General features: G+C 34.4%; 1 protein-coding gene across 4 annotated transcripts in view; it reads left to right on the top strand.

Moving 5' to 3' along the window:
• Positions 1-13,206, top strand: part of EYA1 (EYA transcriptional coactivator and phosphatase 1) — a 165,114-nt gene that overhangs the window by 31,923 nt on the left and 119,985 nt on the right. For 3 of the 4 annotated variants that reach the window (XM_043979451.1, XM_043979450.1, XM_043979452.1), the window contains 3 exons: positions 8,815-8,892; positions 10,055-10,124; positions 10,426-10,571. In XM_043979451.1, coding sequence (XP_043835386.1) covers positions 8,815-8,892; positions 10,055-10,124; positions 10,426-10,571 — 294 coding nt within the window. Of the gene's footprint in view, positions 1-8,814; positions 8,893-10,054; positions 10,125-10,425; positions 10,572-13,206 lie in introns of those variants that run through there. The other variant, XM_043979453.1, reaches the window with a different exon arrangement.

Here is a 13,206-nt window from a genome sequence, read left to right as displayed (position 1 = left end):
TCAGACTTTCAAGGTGCCTTGAAGTTTTGTTCCACAACCCTATAATCCTTTGTGTAGCATTCCATGAAATTTCCACTTAACTAAGCTGAAAGTGTTTTCTCCCTAAGGTGTTTTTTATTTCTGCTTCATTCCCATCAATATTTCCCTGATAGTTTACTTATGTGCTATGTTCTCCTCAGTAGAATGTAAGTTTCTCAAGTGCAAGTTCTATCACATTCTTATCTTTTTTATTCTCCAATGTTGGGTTTGATGAACACTGGAAGCATTTAGCAAATGAAATATGTACATATATAATGTATATAATTGCATAATAGTGACTATTGTCATTTTTGAGTATTTCTCTGTGAGGGAGGGACTATAAAGGCATAATGAAATAAGAAAAAAAGCAACTAAGACCATTTTATTTTTCAATGGGTATTTGAAAGGTCATTCACTTAGAGTAGATTTTGTGTTCTAATAGCCTAGTTATATGGAGAAGAATGAGAGGAGATTTAGGAGACATTAATTATGGAGAAGAATGGCATTGGGAAATTGGAGCTAATACAAAACCTAAACGTCTATGAAACTTCTATATCATAAAGACTTATAGAATAATTAACTCTTCAGATTAGAAATGACCTCAAAACTTGTCTGGTGCCTTCTAATATCCTTTACAAATTATATATTATCTGTTTTATAACCTCTGCTTGAATATTTCTAGTGACAAGCTACTACTTTATAATATCTTCCTTATAGTGAGTAGAAAACTGCCATTTGCTAATAATTAGGGAGTTCTTAGATTCACTAAATAAATTTAAGTCTCCTTTTTAGAAAATAATTTCGCCACTGAGTAATGAAAGAATCTGAAGTTGCAATTCTTAAACCTCTTTCAATGTTTTTTAGAAACTGTATAGAACGAGATTGATATCAGAAGACCAGAGGTAGCCAGATGCTATCCTAATTAAAAAAAAATGAGTAGAGTAAAAGGAGTCTTGGGAAACTAAAGACCAATGACTTTGACATCCATCTTTGACAAAATTCTAGAACTAATTATTAAATGGATGACATGTCAGCACTTAGAAATTGGAACAATGGTCACTAATAGTAAGCATGGCTTCAGTTGACAGGTTTACTAGACAGGTAAATCAGGATAACTTGTGGACGGTGTATATCTGGATTTCATTAAGGATTGTGCTCGTTTTTCACATTCTTTTGGACAAGATGGAGATATGTGTGGACTGGGTGATTGGATTTTAGTAGAGTACATTTGTAACTGGTTAAATGACTTTACCCAAGGAGTGTTAACCGAAGGAGGATAAAAAAGAATCAGTCTAGAAGGAATTTCTAGTAGCATGTCACATGACTGTGTCCTCAATCCTTTTTTGATCAACATCAACATGAATGACTTGGATGAAGTCTGATGGCATGTTAACCACATTTGCAGATTTCACATGAAGTGAGAGGATTCACTAATATGTTGGGTGATTAGATGCTTGAGGACTTAATGAGCATCTAAGAAGAGTTTGGCAGGTTGGAAAAAGTGAAATCTAATAAGATGATATCTGATAGGCATAAATGGAACATTCTGTACTTGGGTTATAAGAATCAACTGCACAAATACAGTCTGGGGGTGATATGGCTAAATAGCACTTATATGGAAAAAGCATCATGGATTTAGTTGACTGTACTCATTGTGAATCTGAAGAGCTTTGCAACTGCCAAGAAGAACATATTTGATTTTATGCTGTAGCTGGTAGAGCAATGGATACAATGCTAGGCCTGGAATCAGGAAAGCCTGAGTTTAAATCTGGTCTCAGACACTACCTGTGTGACCCTGAGCAAACAGCTTAATTTTTGTTTGCCTCAGTTTCCTCAGCTGTAAGATGGGAATAATAGCATCCCCACCTCTCAGAGTTGCTTTGATGATCAAATGAGGTCATTCATATGTGTAAAGGACTTAGTATAATACCTGGCAAATCATAGGCACTTTATAAGTTTATTCCCTTTATTCCCAAATGAAATAATGCATGTAGAAGATGTTGTCAGTCTTGAAATACTATATAAATGTTGCTATTATTACTTTTATAAGTCTAATTATCCTTTGTGCTAGACAGATCATCTTTGATTATCATGTTCAGTTCTTGGAACCAAATTTTAAATGGGACATTGATGAGCTGGAATGTGTCCGAGGAGGGACTTGAGAGCTATCTTCAAATATTTAAAGGGATTGGGCCACCTTCAAGGGCTAAAAAAAGGATTAGGTTTATCCTTGTGGCTCCAGAGTTTAGAACAAGGAATTATGGGAGACAAATTAGAGGTACGGATGGCAGCACAGCATAAAAAGGACTAGATTCTAACAAATGTAGGAAGTGTTTTATTAGCTGTTAATTAGCTTTCTATTACTGGGTGTATTCATGGAAGGCTAGATGATCACTATTCAGGGATAACAAATGGAATATTTCAATAATCAAGCATAATAATAGTGAACGTGTATGCACTGTTTTAAGGTTTACTGATTTGCATGCATGGTCTCATTTTATCATCACAACCATCCCGTGATGTAGATACTATTTTTTCTATTTGAAAGATGAGGAAACTGAGGCTTGACTTCTAAGATCCCCTCCCCCTCTGATTTCATATAATAAAATAATATTCACCATAATATAATTTGAGAGTAAGAAAGGCGCCTTAGGTTGTGTCCAACCTCCTTCCTTTGTAGTTAAGAAAATTGAGAGTTGAGAGAGGTTAAATGGGGATATATAGCTTTAATCTGATTTTTGCTGAAGATCTGTAACAGACTGGGGATGCTGGGAGAAGAGAGCTCACTGACTCCATAATGCTTCCATTTAAAACCTTATGTTTGTTTTCTGAAAGAAATATTGGCATTGATTGTCTTCACAAGGGTCCTATTGTAGAAAAACATCACATTGAAAATTTGGCAACAATTTAAAACTTTTTTCTAGTCTTAAAAACACATCATTAGGACTGGATGAGGTACATATACACAGTAAATTAGTAAGTTGTGCCTACTCACTTCGAAGAATTTCCAAGAGTTCCAATTATTACTGATTTCCTCCTCTATCCAGAAAAAAATGCAGTAAAATAAAAAAGACTAAATTCCCTATAAGAGTTGTTTAGAAATCACCTAGGAATGAAGCTAATAACACTTCCTCTATTTTTAGGAAGTTCATAGATTTTGGAAAGAAATATTTGTTAATATTTATTCTGTTTTACAAAGATGAAATCCAGATTGATCATATCTTGACATTTTCTTAATATTTAATATTCCACTATTAGAAACTTTATTGGCAATCACATGCCACATAAAAAAAATATACAACTAGTACTCAAAAAGCATGAAAAAGATTATATTCACTATGGTTTTAGTGTGAAGTGCATTTTATTGTGTTCTTTAAAATTTTCCCATTTTTATATAATTTTGTAAATTCTTCATTATTTGGTTAGAATACCCTATTCTTTGGACTTGTCGTATTTCAGAAAATATTTCTCTCAGTATACTCTTCCATGTCAAGATTCTTTTCATCTCTCCCTCTCCCCACCTTCTGTGTATGTGTGTGTCTCTGTCTCTTCCCACACTCTTCTCTTTCTATACACATACACATATATACATTTAAATACATTTACAGTAGTAAATCTAATACTTTTTAGATGATGAGAATTTCAGTAAAGTTCTATAAAGCACTCAATGGTAGTAGGGCTCTAGAGGATGTCAGTTAGGATCCAGAGTTTTTCTCCTCTTTTAACTAACCAAGTCCCAAGATTAGACTCTGGAGGAAGGATGAAAGACTACAACTACTTTGTTGAGGACAAGACCCAGGAGAGCAGTAGTATGGTGCAATGGAAAGAGAAATGAATTTCAGTTCCATCTCTTGTCATGTACGTGACCTTGGAAATATCCCTTAATTTCTCTGGGTCTGTTTTTCTCATGCAGAAAAGTTATTGAACAAGATGGCACGTAAGATCATTTCTGACTATAAAACTATGGTCCTGTGTATATATGTGTATACACAAGTCTATAATTTTATGACATATGTACATATATGTGTCATATATAAGATTCTATAGCATTGCTTCTATGTTCAAATGCTATAGGAGAATGGTCTTTGTACTAACAATAGAACAAGAGTAACTAACAAGAAGTTGCTGACCAACCAATATTATCCACAACCTCAAGAGCATCCTTAGGGCCTGTATACGTATCCTTATCTTCAAAATCCCTGTAAAATTCCTGACCAAACTGTTCTTTTCTTGGCACTGCTCCCTTGTGGGTAGTGTCTCCCACTATATAATTTCTCAGGTGCAGGGACTCTTCTTGTTTTTGTATTTGTAGTTCCACTTTTTAGCACAGTGCTTGACACATTATAAGGACTTCATGATTTCCTATTCATTGATTCACTTAATTTAATTTCATTCATTATGACAGATTGGAGCAAGGGATTGGAACTAATATTATAACATTAATAATAAGAATAAATCTAAAGGCTTACATTTGGATACAAAAAATAAACTTCACAATTATGAGATGGGAGGCATTTTGTCTGAAAAAGATTTGGGAGTTACAGTAGACTACAGACTCAATATTGACTACCAGTGAGATGAGAGAGCCAAAGAACTGAATGTGGTGTTGATTGGGCTGCATTAAGTGAAGTATAGTTTCCAGAAATAGAGGATGGTAGTACCACTTTCAGGCATCATCTGGAGTAGTTTGTCAGATCTGGTAGCCACAATTTAAGAAGGAAATTGGTTAGATACAGAGTGTCTAGTGGAGAGAAACCAAGACTAAGGGACTTGAATCTATATCCTATGAAAGCAGGCTGAAAGGACTAGTGCAGACCAGGAAATATTTAACCTGGAGAAAAGAAAACTCTAAGGCAAAGCTTCTTAAACTCTGTGTTGTGTCCCCATATGGGGTCACATAACTGAATGTGGGGGTCACAAAAATTTGGCAATAGTAAAAGGTTATGTATACCTATTTTACATACCTATATACCCAGGGTCACGTAAAAATTTCTCAGGACTAAAGGGGTGACAAGTGGAAAAAGTTTAAGAAGTCCTGTTCTAGAGGGACAGGGTGGCTTTCCTGACATATTGGAAGAGCTGTCATTTGGAAGAGAAGTCAAACATGTTCTATTTGACACCAGAGGGCACAATCAGTAAAAAAATAAGAGTTGCATAGAAGCAAATTTAAACTTTATGTCAGGAAAAAATTCCTAATAATTAGAAAGGATCTAAAATGTAATAGGCTATTTTAAGTAGTTGCATTCCTTCTTTCTTGGAAGTCTTCAAGCAAAGGCTGGATAACCATATTTTGGGTTTATAACAGTGGAGTTTCCTTTTGTGTATGTTTTGGAAAACATGGCTTCTGAGATCCTTTCCAATTCTCAAATTCCATGATATACATATATATCTATTATTTTTGAAATAAAAACAAAATTTCCTCAAAAATAGATGAGAGAAGCCCAAGAAGAGATTAGTATGAGATCTAGCTTAATAAAATTATTCCCCAAATGCTCATAGATGCAAACAGAAGAAGGCAGCAAACTGGCGTCTGATAAAATATGTCTGCCAGCATTTTTATGTGATTTATTTTCATTGGCAACAATAGTGGAACCACCACACTTGGACTCTTCCCAAAGTATGTACTATGTTAAGAAGTGGCAAGTGCACATAAGCAAGTGAAGCATTCATTTTAGAACTTTCAAGAATTGAGTCTCCTAATATCTCGAAAATAGCCAAAGGAATGGAAAAGATCACAAATAATTCTGTTATCGATTATGTTTTCTGTAACATCTTTGAAAATGTTCCACATGGCATTTAATTTAACATATTCTCAATTTAAAATTTGAAAGGGGAACAGATATATTTTACCCCAACATGTTCTATAGCAGACTATATTTTTATTCAGACAACTGACTAAAGCACTTATAGAATATAAAATCCTGATGTGTTTATTATAATCAATTTGTAACAAGGTATGCAACTTGTTAAAATAAAATGCAGTCATGAAGACTCTTTGTTCATGATATTTCTCACACGTACATCAAAATTATGAGAAAACTTCATGACAGATATAACTATAGATAATATTATATTTCAATGTTTTGGTAAATATCAGTGTCAAGTAAGGTGTTTAGACATCTCCAGTGCCTTGGAAGCAGTCCTGAACAAGATCCAGTGAAAATAATGGCATTTTGTTGTTGGCAGATTTTTCCAAAATGTCCCTATTTACAAATTTTATTATACTAACTGAATTGAACAACTATGAAATCCACAGTTTTGAGAAAGATGTTGATCTGATCATTTACACTAGAAAAGCCAAGTGGATGAAAAACATATTGCATAAATTATGATGTGCAAGTGGATTGTTAGTTCATTAAATTAATTTATACACATGAATATGTTAGGCCCTTGAACAAATTTTCAAAAAACAAAATCCAGGAAATTGCCTGGATTATATTTGAGAAATTACACTGTGTTTTCAGTACCTCCAAACTCCTTACTGTCATAGAAGCCTATCTCTTTAGCATAGCTATCTTCAGTACATCAATAATTAAACGCCCCATGGTATTTGGAAAAAAATGGAAAGAGACATACTGCTGAAACAAGTTTATGCATGTTTTCTGTAATGATTTTCATTCAGGCAGTGATATAAATGACATTAGTGAAAATATGTATGATTAGAAAATAATTTGACTTGGTCAAATAGTTAGAATGATAGACAATAAATGAGTACTATTGTATTTCTTCAGTTGTCAGAAATATTAAAAGAAAAATGAAGGATTCCAATGTTGGGAGAAGCCATTATGTTGAATATTTATGGAGAAACATGGTTAAAAATTGCTAAAGATAAAAAGGCTTCAAGGGATTAGAATTTGCATATGTGGCAAGGTGTACCTGTATGGTTAAAACAATAAATCCCGCAGAGTATAAATATATGTACCCATAATATACTAAACCTTCTATAGTTAAGCATAGCCAATGGTTTTCATGCCTTTAAGTATGTTTTCTTCTAGCTTTTTCACTCTAATTGCTGAAGAATTACTTTAACTTTCTTCATTAACTAAGAAAATTCATCTTGTGAGTAATAAGAAAATTTGGGGAAAGTGGGTATGGGGTAAAGGTGGAGAGAAACAATTTAATTTTGACCCTGTTAAGTTTGAGATGTCCATGGGACATACAGTTCAAGCTAGTCATTAGGCAGTTGGTAATATGGAACTAGAACTCAGGAAAGAAATTAGGGTTGGTGGGGCAGCTAGGTGGCACAGTGGATAAAGCACCAGCCTTGGATTCAGGAGTACCTGAGTTCAAATCTGGCCTCAGACACTTTACACTTACTAGCTGTTTGACCCTGGGCAAGTCACTTAACCCCAATTGCCTCACCCCCCCCCAAAAAAAAAGAAAGAAAGAAATTAGGGTTGGATATAAAGGTCTTAAAATCATAGGAATAGAGAAAATAATGGAATTCTTAGGAACTGATGAGATCAAGTGGATTGAAATAGTGAAAAGAGAAAATAGCACAGGACAGAGATTTGGGAGATATGATAGCTTTTTTTTTTTTTTAAGAATGGGAAATATAAATGGATTAGTAGGTAACAGGAAATGAGCTAATAGATAAGGAGAGATTGAAGATTAGAAAGATGAGAATGATAAATAGGTCATTGGGGGATCAGGGCTATGAGGGTTAAGTGACTTGCCCAGGGTCACACAGCTAGCAGGTGTCAAGTGTATGAGGCTAGATTTGAACTCAGGTCCTTCTGAATCCAGGGCCGGTTCTTTATCCACTGTGCCACCTAGCTGTCCCAAACAGGGCAGTTTTTTTAGAGATGGTATGAGGGAATGGGATCGAGTGAACTCTGAGGAGTTGATGTTGACATGAAGTAAGTCCATTTGGATGGAAGGGAGGGAGGAAAGAAGAGAGAAAGGAAAAAAAGAAAAGGGAAGGAGGAAGAATTTGCATAACCAACTTTTTTTCACAACAAATCTTTTCACTAACAAGAACAGTGGAGCCTACACATTTGACCTCTAACATCACAGTTCCTGATACACTTATAAGGAAAATGAAAATATTGCTAAAGAAAACAAAAAATGGGAATGGCATATGGAGTAGACATAGTATAAATGGTCTGAGTTAAAGGGAATATATCCTTTGTGGTGAACTTAAGGAAGGGCGTAGAATAGTCACAGAGGATGGGCAGGCATAGATAATGAGCTGTGTCATTGAAGTAATAGTCATATCAGTGAGATCACAGATTCATAGGAATATGCTGCCTTAGATAATTGATAAGAAATTTAAAGTTAATTTGTAACTTCTTACCAGTAGTTCCTATTCCCAATCCTGCAAGTGATAGAAAATAGTTTTGCCTTCCATGCCATTTTTCTCCCTAAAAAGGAAACATGTAGCTTTCAAATAATTCATTATATCCACAAAATTAAGATTAAAATGCCCTTAGTTTTTTTTATTTAAATAAAAGAAGATATTCTATTAGGACTTGTGTAGCTGATCAATATTTTAAAAAGATTTGTTGTTTGCAGTGGTTCTTTTCCTAGGGGTCGTTTTTTCAATTCATAAAACTTTATTTTTACATATGAGTAATATTAAAAAATATTATTGATTCTCTCAAAACTGCATCTAATTTTCCCAAATACCCTTACAGGAAAAGGCTAGCTTTCTCCTTTTCTTTGTTTTCTGTAATTTTTAGGTTAGATGATTCCGTTTTAGATTTATGTATGGGTATGTATGTGTATGTGTACACACTATGTCTCTTTGGATATTCATGGATATACACATATTATATAGACTATTTCTTTTTCTAGTTAAAACAGAGCCAATGAGCAGCAGTGAGATTGCTACAACAGCAGCAGACGGGTCTTTAGACAACTTCTCAGGATCAGGTAGGAAGCAGAACTGAATTTCCTGATTAGTCTTTGGGCTAAGTGCTCTTTCCTCTTCCTTTGTACTCTACTAAGGGATAAACTACTTTACTCATCTTGGAAATGTTCTGCAGCTCATCTAAGTGACATGATTTATTGATGATTCACATGGTCATTTTAGTATTGTGCCTCAAATCTAACTATTGGTAATTCTACCAAAATTAAACCAGAGGCTTGACTTCACTGATGGCTTCATGAAAATAGTACATGAAAGGGAAGGTCCTTCAGCAAATATAAAGAGTATAAAATTAATGGAAACAGGTACTTTTGTGAGAGTGAATATTATGAAACAGGAAGTATGTGGTAACTTTTATAATCGTCACAAAGGAAGCGTGTGCTTCTTGGTGCAATGTAAACAGCATTGTAATCAGAGATGAAACAAAATTGATATTTGATTAAGAAGCATTTCAGAACTTTTTCTGGGGGAAGGGTGCTAGGTTACAGGTGAGTTTGTGTTTCAGTTGCCTTAGGATGTCCATCTAGAAAACAGGTAGCACATTTCCAAAAATGTATAGAAATTAAAATGATGATGAATGTTTCTGATTGTCACATTCTGAAATACATTTCCAAAAAATTATAGAAATTAAAATGATGGTGAATGTTTCTGATTGTCACATTCTGAAATATATTCTTTCAAACACTGAATTTGTGTTTCTCTAAAATGTTAAAGAACATAATGTCACAGGAAATAAGAAATTTAAGTTACATATATAAAGGAATCGGCTATCATGGTTTCTGAGTCATTACAGACAAAAGAGAATCTAGAGTATATGTCTAATGGTGTTTTAGAGATGGAAATTAGATAATGTTCCAATGATAATCCATTTCAAAATCAATGTATCCTTACTTAGGCCTGGATGATAATTTGAATAGCCTGTTATATTCTTTTCATAACAATTTTTCCCTCTTCTTTTATTACATTTTCAACAGTACTTAGTTGTATATACATTTGGAATGTACACAAAACATAACACTCTGTTCTGTTAACAGCCACTTACAAAGTATAATAACAATATAGTTCTGTAGATGTGAAGACTTGGCATGCTTAGTTAACATTTTAGATGGACTACTTTAGATATGTATGTATCTATATTGCTATTCATATTTTTCCCCTTCTTTCTAGCAATTGGAAGTAGTGGCTTCAGCCCAAGACAAACACATCAGTTTTCCCCACCACAGATATATCCTTCCAAGTAAGATGTATTTTCTCTTAATAAATATTTTTAATAAGAAAGGTTTTACCTAATTTCAAATCATAATTAAGTCCATGTGAAAAATCATAATTTAAAATCAAAACTTGTACTTCAGGGATTTTAATATATTTACTTCTTATTAAAAATAATAATATGCTTTAACCATTGTTCAGAAGAATTTTTTCTATAGTATAGTCTATTATAATGTCAAATAGAATTATGATATAGTTGTTACTCAGAAACCTTGCATGATTCCGTCTAATGCATGGGCTTTCTATTTTCTGTCATTTCTGACAAATAGCAGACCATACCCACATATTCTCCCTACCCCTTCCTCACAAACTATGGCTGCATATGGGCAAACACAGTTTACCACAGGAATGCAACAGGCTACAGCATATGCCACATACCCACAGCCAGGACAGCCATATGGAATCCCCTCATATGGTGAGTACATTATTAGCAATATTATGTAGTATTTTATGCTTATGTATTTAAAAGATTCACTTGAGGGAGCCTTAGGAAGTCTCAGCTCTGAATCAAATTTTCAGAAAGTATTTTCTTACCTTATGGTTTCCAAATGCCCCACAAGATTCAAAATCAATTTGAGTATGTATTGATCATACTACATGTTGCTTATTTGGATAGTACAGGTGACAGGATGTATAGTCTATATGTACTCTTTAAATTGTTATTTTCTTTACATTAGATGTTTAATATTTTTCCATTTTATTTTTGCACTCATAAAATACCATTTTGTGCATTTTTTTCTGAGGAAAAAGATGAGTGAAGACTTTGGTAATGAGCTACTTTTCTGTTTCTCAGATATCCAACTTTTATTGGGGGAAGTAGAAAAGATAATTAACAAGCTCTCCTTATGCACTTTTCTATGACAATATTATCAAAGGTCATAGTAATCAGCAGTCAAGAGAATGAAGCAAACATTATCTTCTATAATTTATTATGGAGGAAAGTAAATCAGGAAATGTTTGAAGATCATACATGCATTCAAACTGTTCATATTTGGAGATTTAAAAGTAACTTTGGGCCTTGGGATTTACTCTAGTTCATATGAATTGAAAAGTATCTTTTAAGGTCCTACATTAATTTAGAACAAGCATTCAATAGAAAGCTTTAGCCATTTGGAGTGAGGGGTTTTTGGCCATTTTTCATCATATCATGATTAGAATATTGATCACTTTAATTTACTATAAATGTTACTTCTATTATACAAGTAAGATTAAAAGAAGGAGGCAAGGGGATTGTACTCTAATTCAATGTAGTAGCATCAGGTTTAAGCATTAGTAAATGCAGATATCTTTGTTACTACTTGTTTTGTGCATTTTATTCTCCATTTGTCCTCAGTTCAGTGACAAATATTTTACTTTTAAGATTGTTTTTTTAATATCACATAGAGTTACAATAGGAATTAGAATTCTTTTAATGCTTTAAGAAAATTCCTTGATTTCAGTATAATGATGAAGTTCCCCCCCAAAATGAAATAAGAATAACAAGGTTACTATACATTTTAGATCTTAAAGGTAGTAATATTTTTCTGCCTAATTTCCTCCTGCCTTTCCTCCCTATTCCCCCCACCCACCCAAGTAGTTTTTCAGAGATATATTTCCCTCTCTTCCCTAGGCTGTGACAAAAAACAATTGTAGATTTATAGTTATTCTTTTCTAATTTTTTTTTGAGTGAGACAATTGGGGTTAAGTGACTTGCTTAGGGTCACACAGCTGGTAAGTGTTAAGTGTCTGAGGTCGGATTTTAACTCAGGTCCTCCTGAATCTAGGGCCAGTGCTCTATCCACTGCACCACGTAGCTGCCCCTATAGTTATCTTTAATCATGGTCCAGATGTAATGAGTGGGCCTCGCTGTTACCAAGTTCTAGTCTTGACCTTGTGATGTTAGACTTTGGCATTGGGAACAACTCTATGATGTTATAAATGCATAGAGAGGGGGGTAGCTAGGTGGCACAGTAGATAAAGCACTGGCCCTGGATTCAGGAGGACCTGAGTTCAAATCCGGATTCAGACACTTGACACTTACTAGCTGTGTGACCCTGGGCAAGTCACTTAACCTTCATTGCCCCACAAAGTAAGTAAGTAAATAAATAAATAAATGCATAGAGAGGCAGCATGGCGCAGATAGAGTAAGTCAGACTCTCAAAGGCTTGAGTTTAAGCTCTACTTCTAACATTTACCAGCTAGATAACTCTGGGCAAGTCATTTAACTTCTCGGGGGCCCTAGACAACCCTCTAAGACTTTAAATTACCAACCAGTTGTTGGTCTCCATTGATAAAGTTTTGGCAGTGAGATTTCCTTATAACAGGAAGGGCATTTCCAACACCAGTGAAATCAGGTGTGTAACAATAACAGAAAAGGCAAAGGATTCAAAATTTCCATTTTATAATAAAAGCTCTGATTTAGGCCAAAGGGGGAATTCAATATTTGAACTACATGAAACCAACATAAAGAGAGGAAAGGGAACTATTGACAAACAATGTATTTTCTACGCATTTTTAACAATTGTACGATTTGGAGAGGCTCAGTAATATGGTAGAGGAATAGTTTTCAAATTAGGAAGATCTGGTTTCAAGTGCTTCCTCTGAAACATTCTAGTTTTGTGACCATTGATATCACAACTACCCAAGCTACTCTCTAAGGAAATAATTCACAGATAAGCTGCTGATATGTATCAGGAGGAGTTTCCACAATTGTTCCTCATGTTATTGGTTCTCTGTCCTCTCCTTCCCACTCACCCATCTATCCCCAGCCCCCCCACCCCCCCAAAAAATTAGGTAAACATTTTTCTAAGTTTCCTCTAACCCATCATTCATCGTGATTTGAATATAGCAAATGTGTTCCAGGAAAATATTAAGAGGAAGGTTGCTTGCCCTCTTACTTAATTCTTTGCTTGACAAAGACCCCATTGACTTCAAAGTGAAATTTTCTAGTGGAATCACATTCATTATATGCAGAGAAAAATAGGGCAATCTTGTGTACCCATTAGTTCTTATTAGTCATTTTGAAAGTTGGTTGCCAAGGTAAAACAGCCAGGGATTTTGTCACCTCCAAA

Source organism: Dromiciops gliroides, chromosome 1, assembly GCF_019393635.1.
Source record: "Dromiciops gliroides isolate mDroGli1 chromosome 1, mDroGli1.pri, whole genome shotgun sequence".
Lineage (NCBI taxonomy): Eukaryota > Metazoa > Chordata > Mammalia > Microbiotheria > Microbiotheriidae > Dromiciops > Dromiciops gliroides.
Note: the sequence above shows the minus strand (reverse complement) of the source record. Positions and strands in the feature narration are given on the sequence as shown.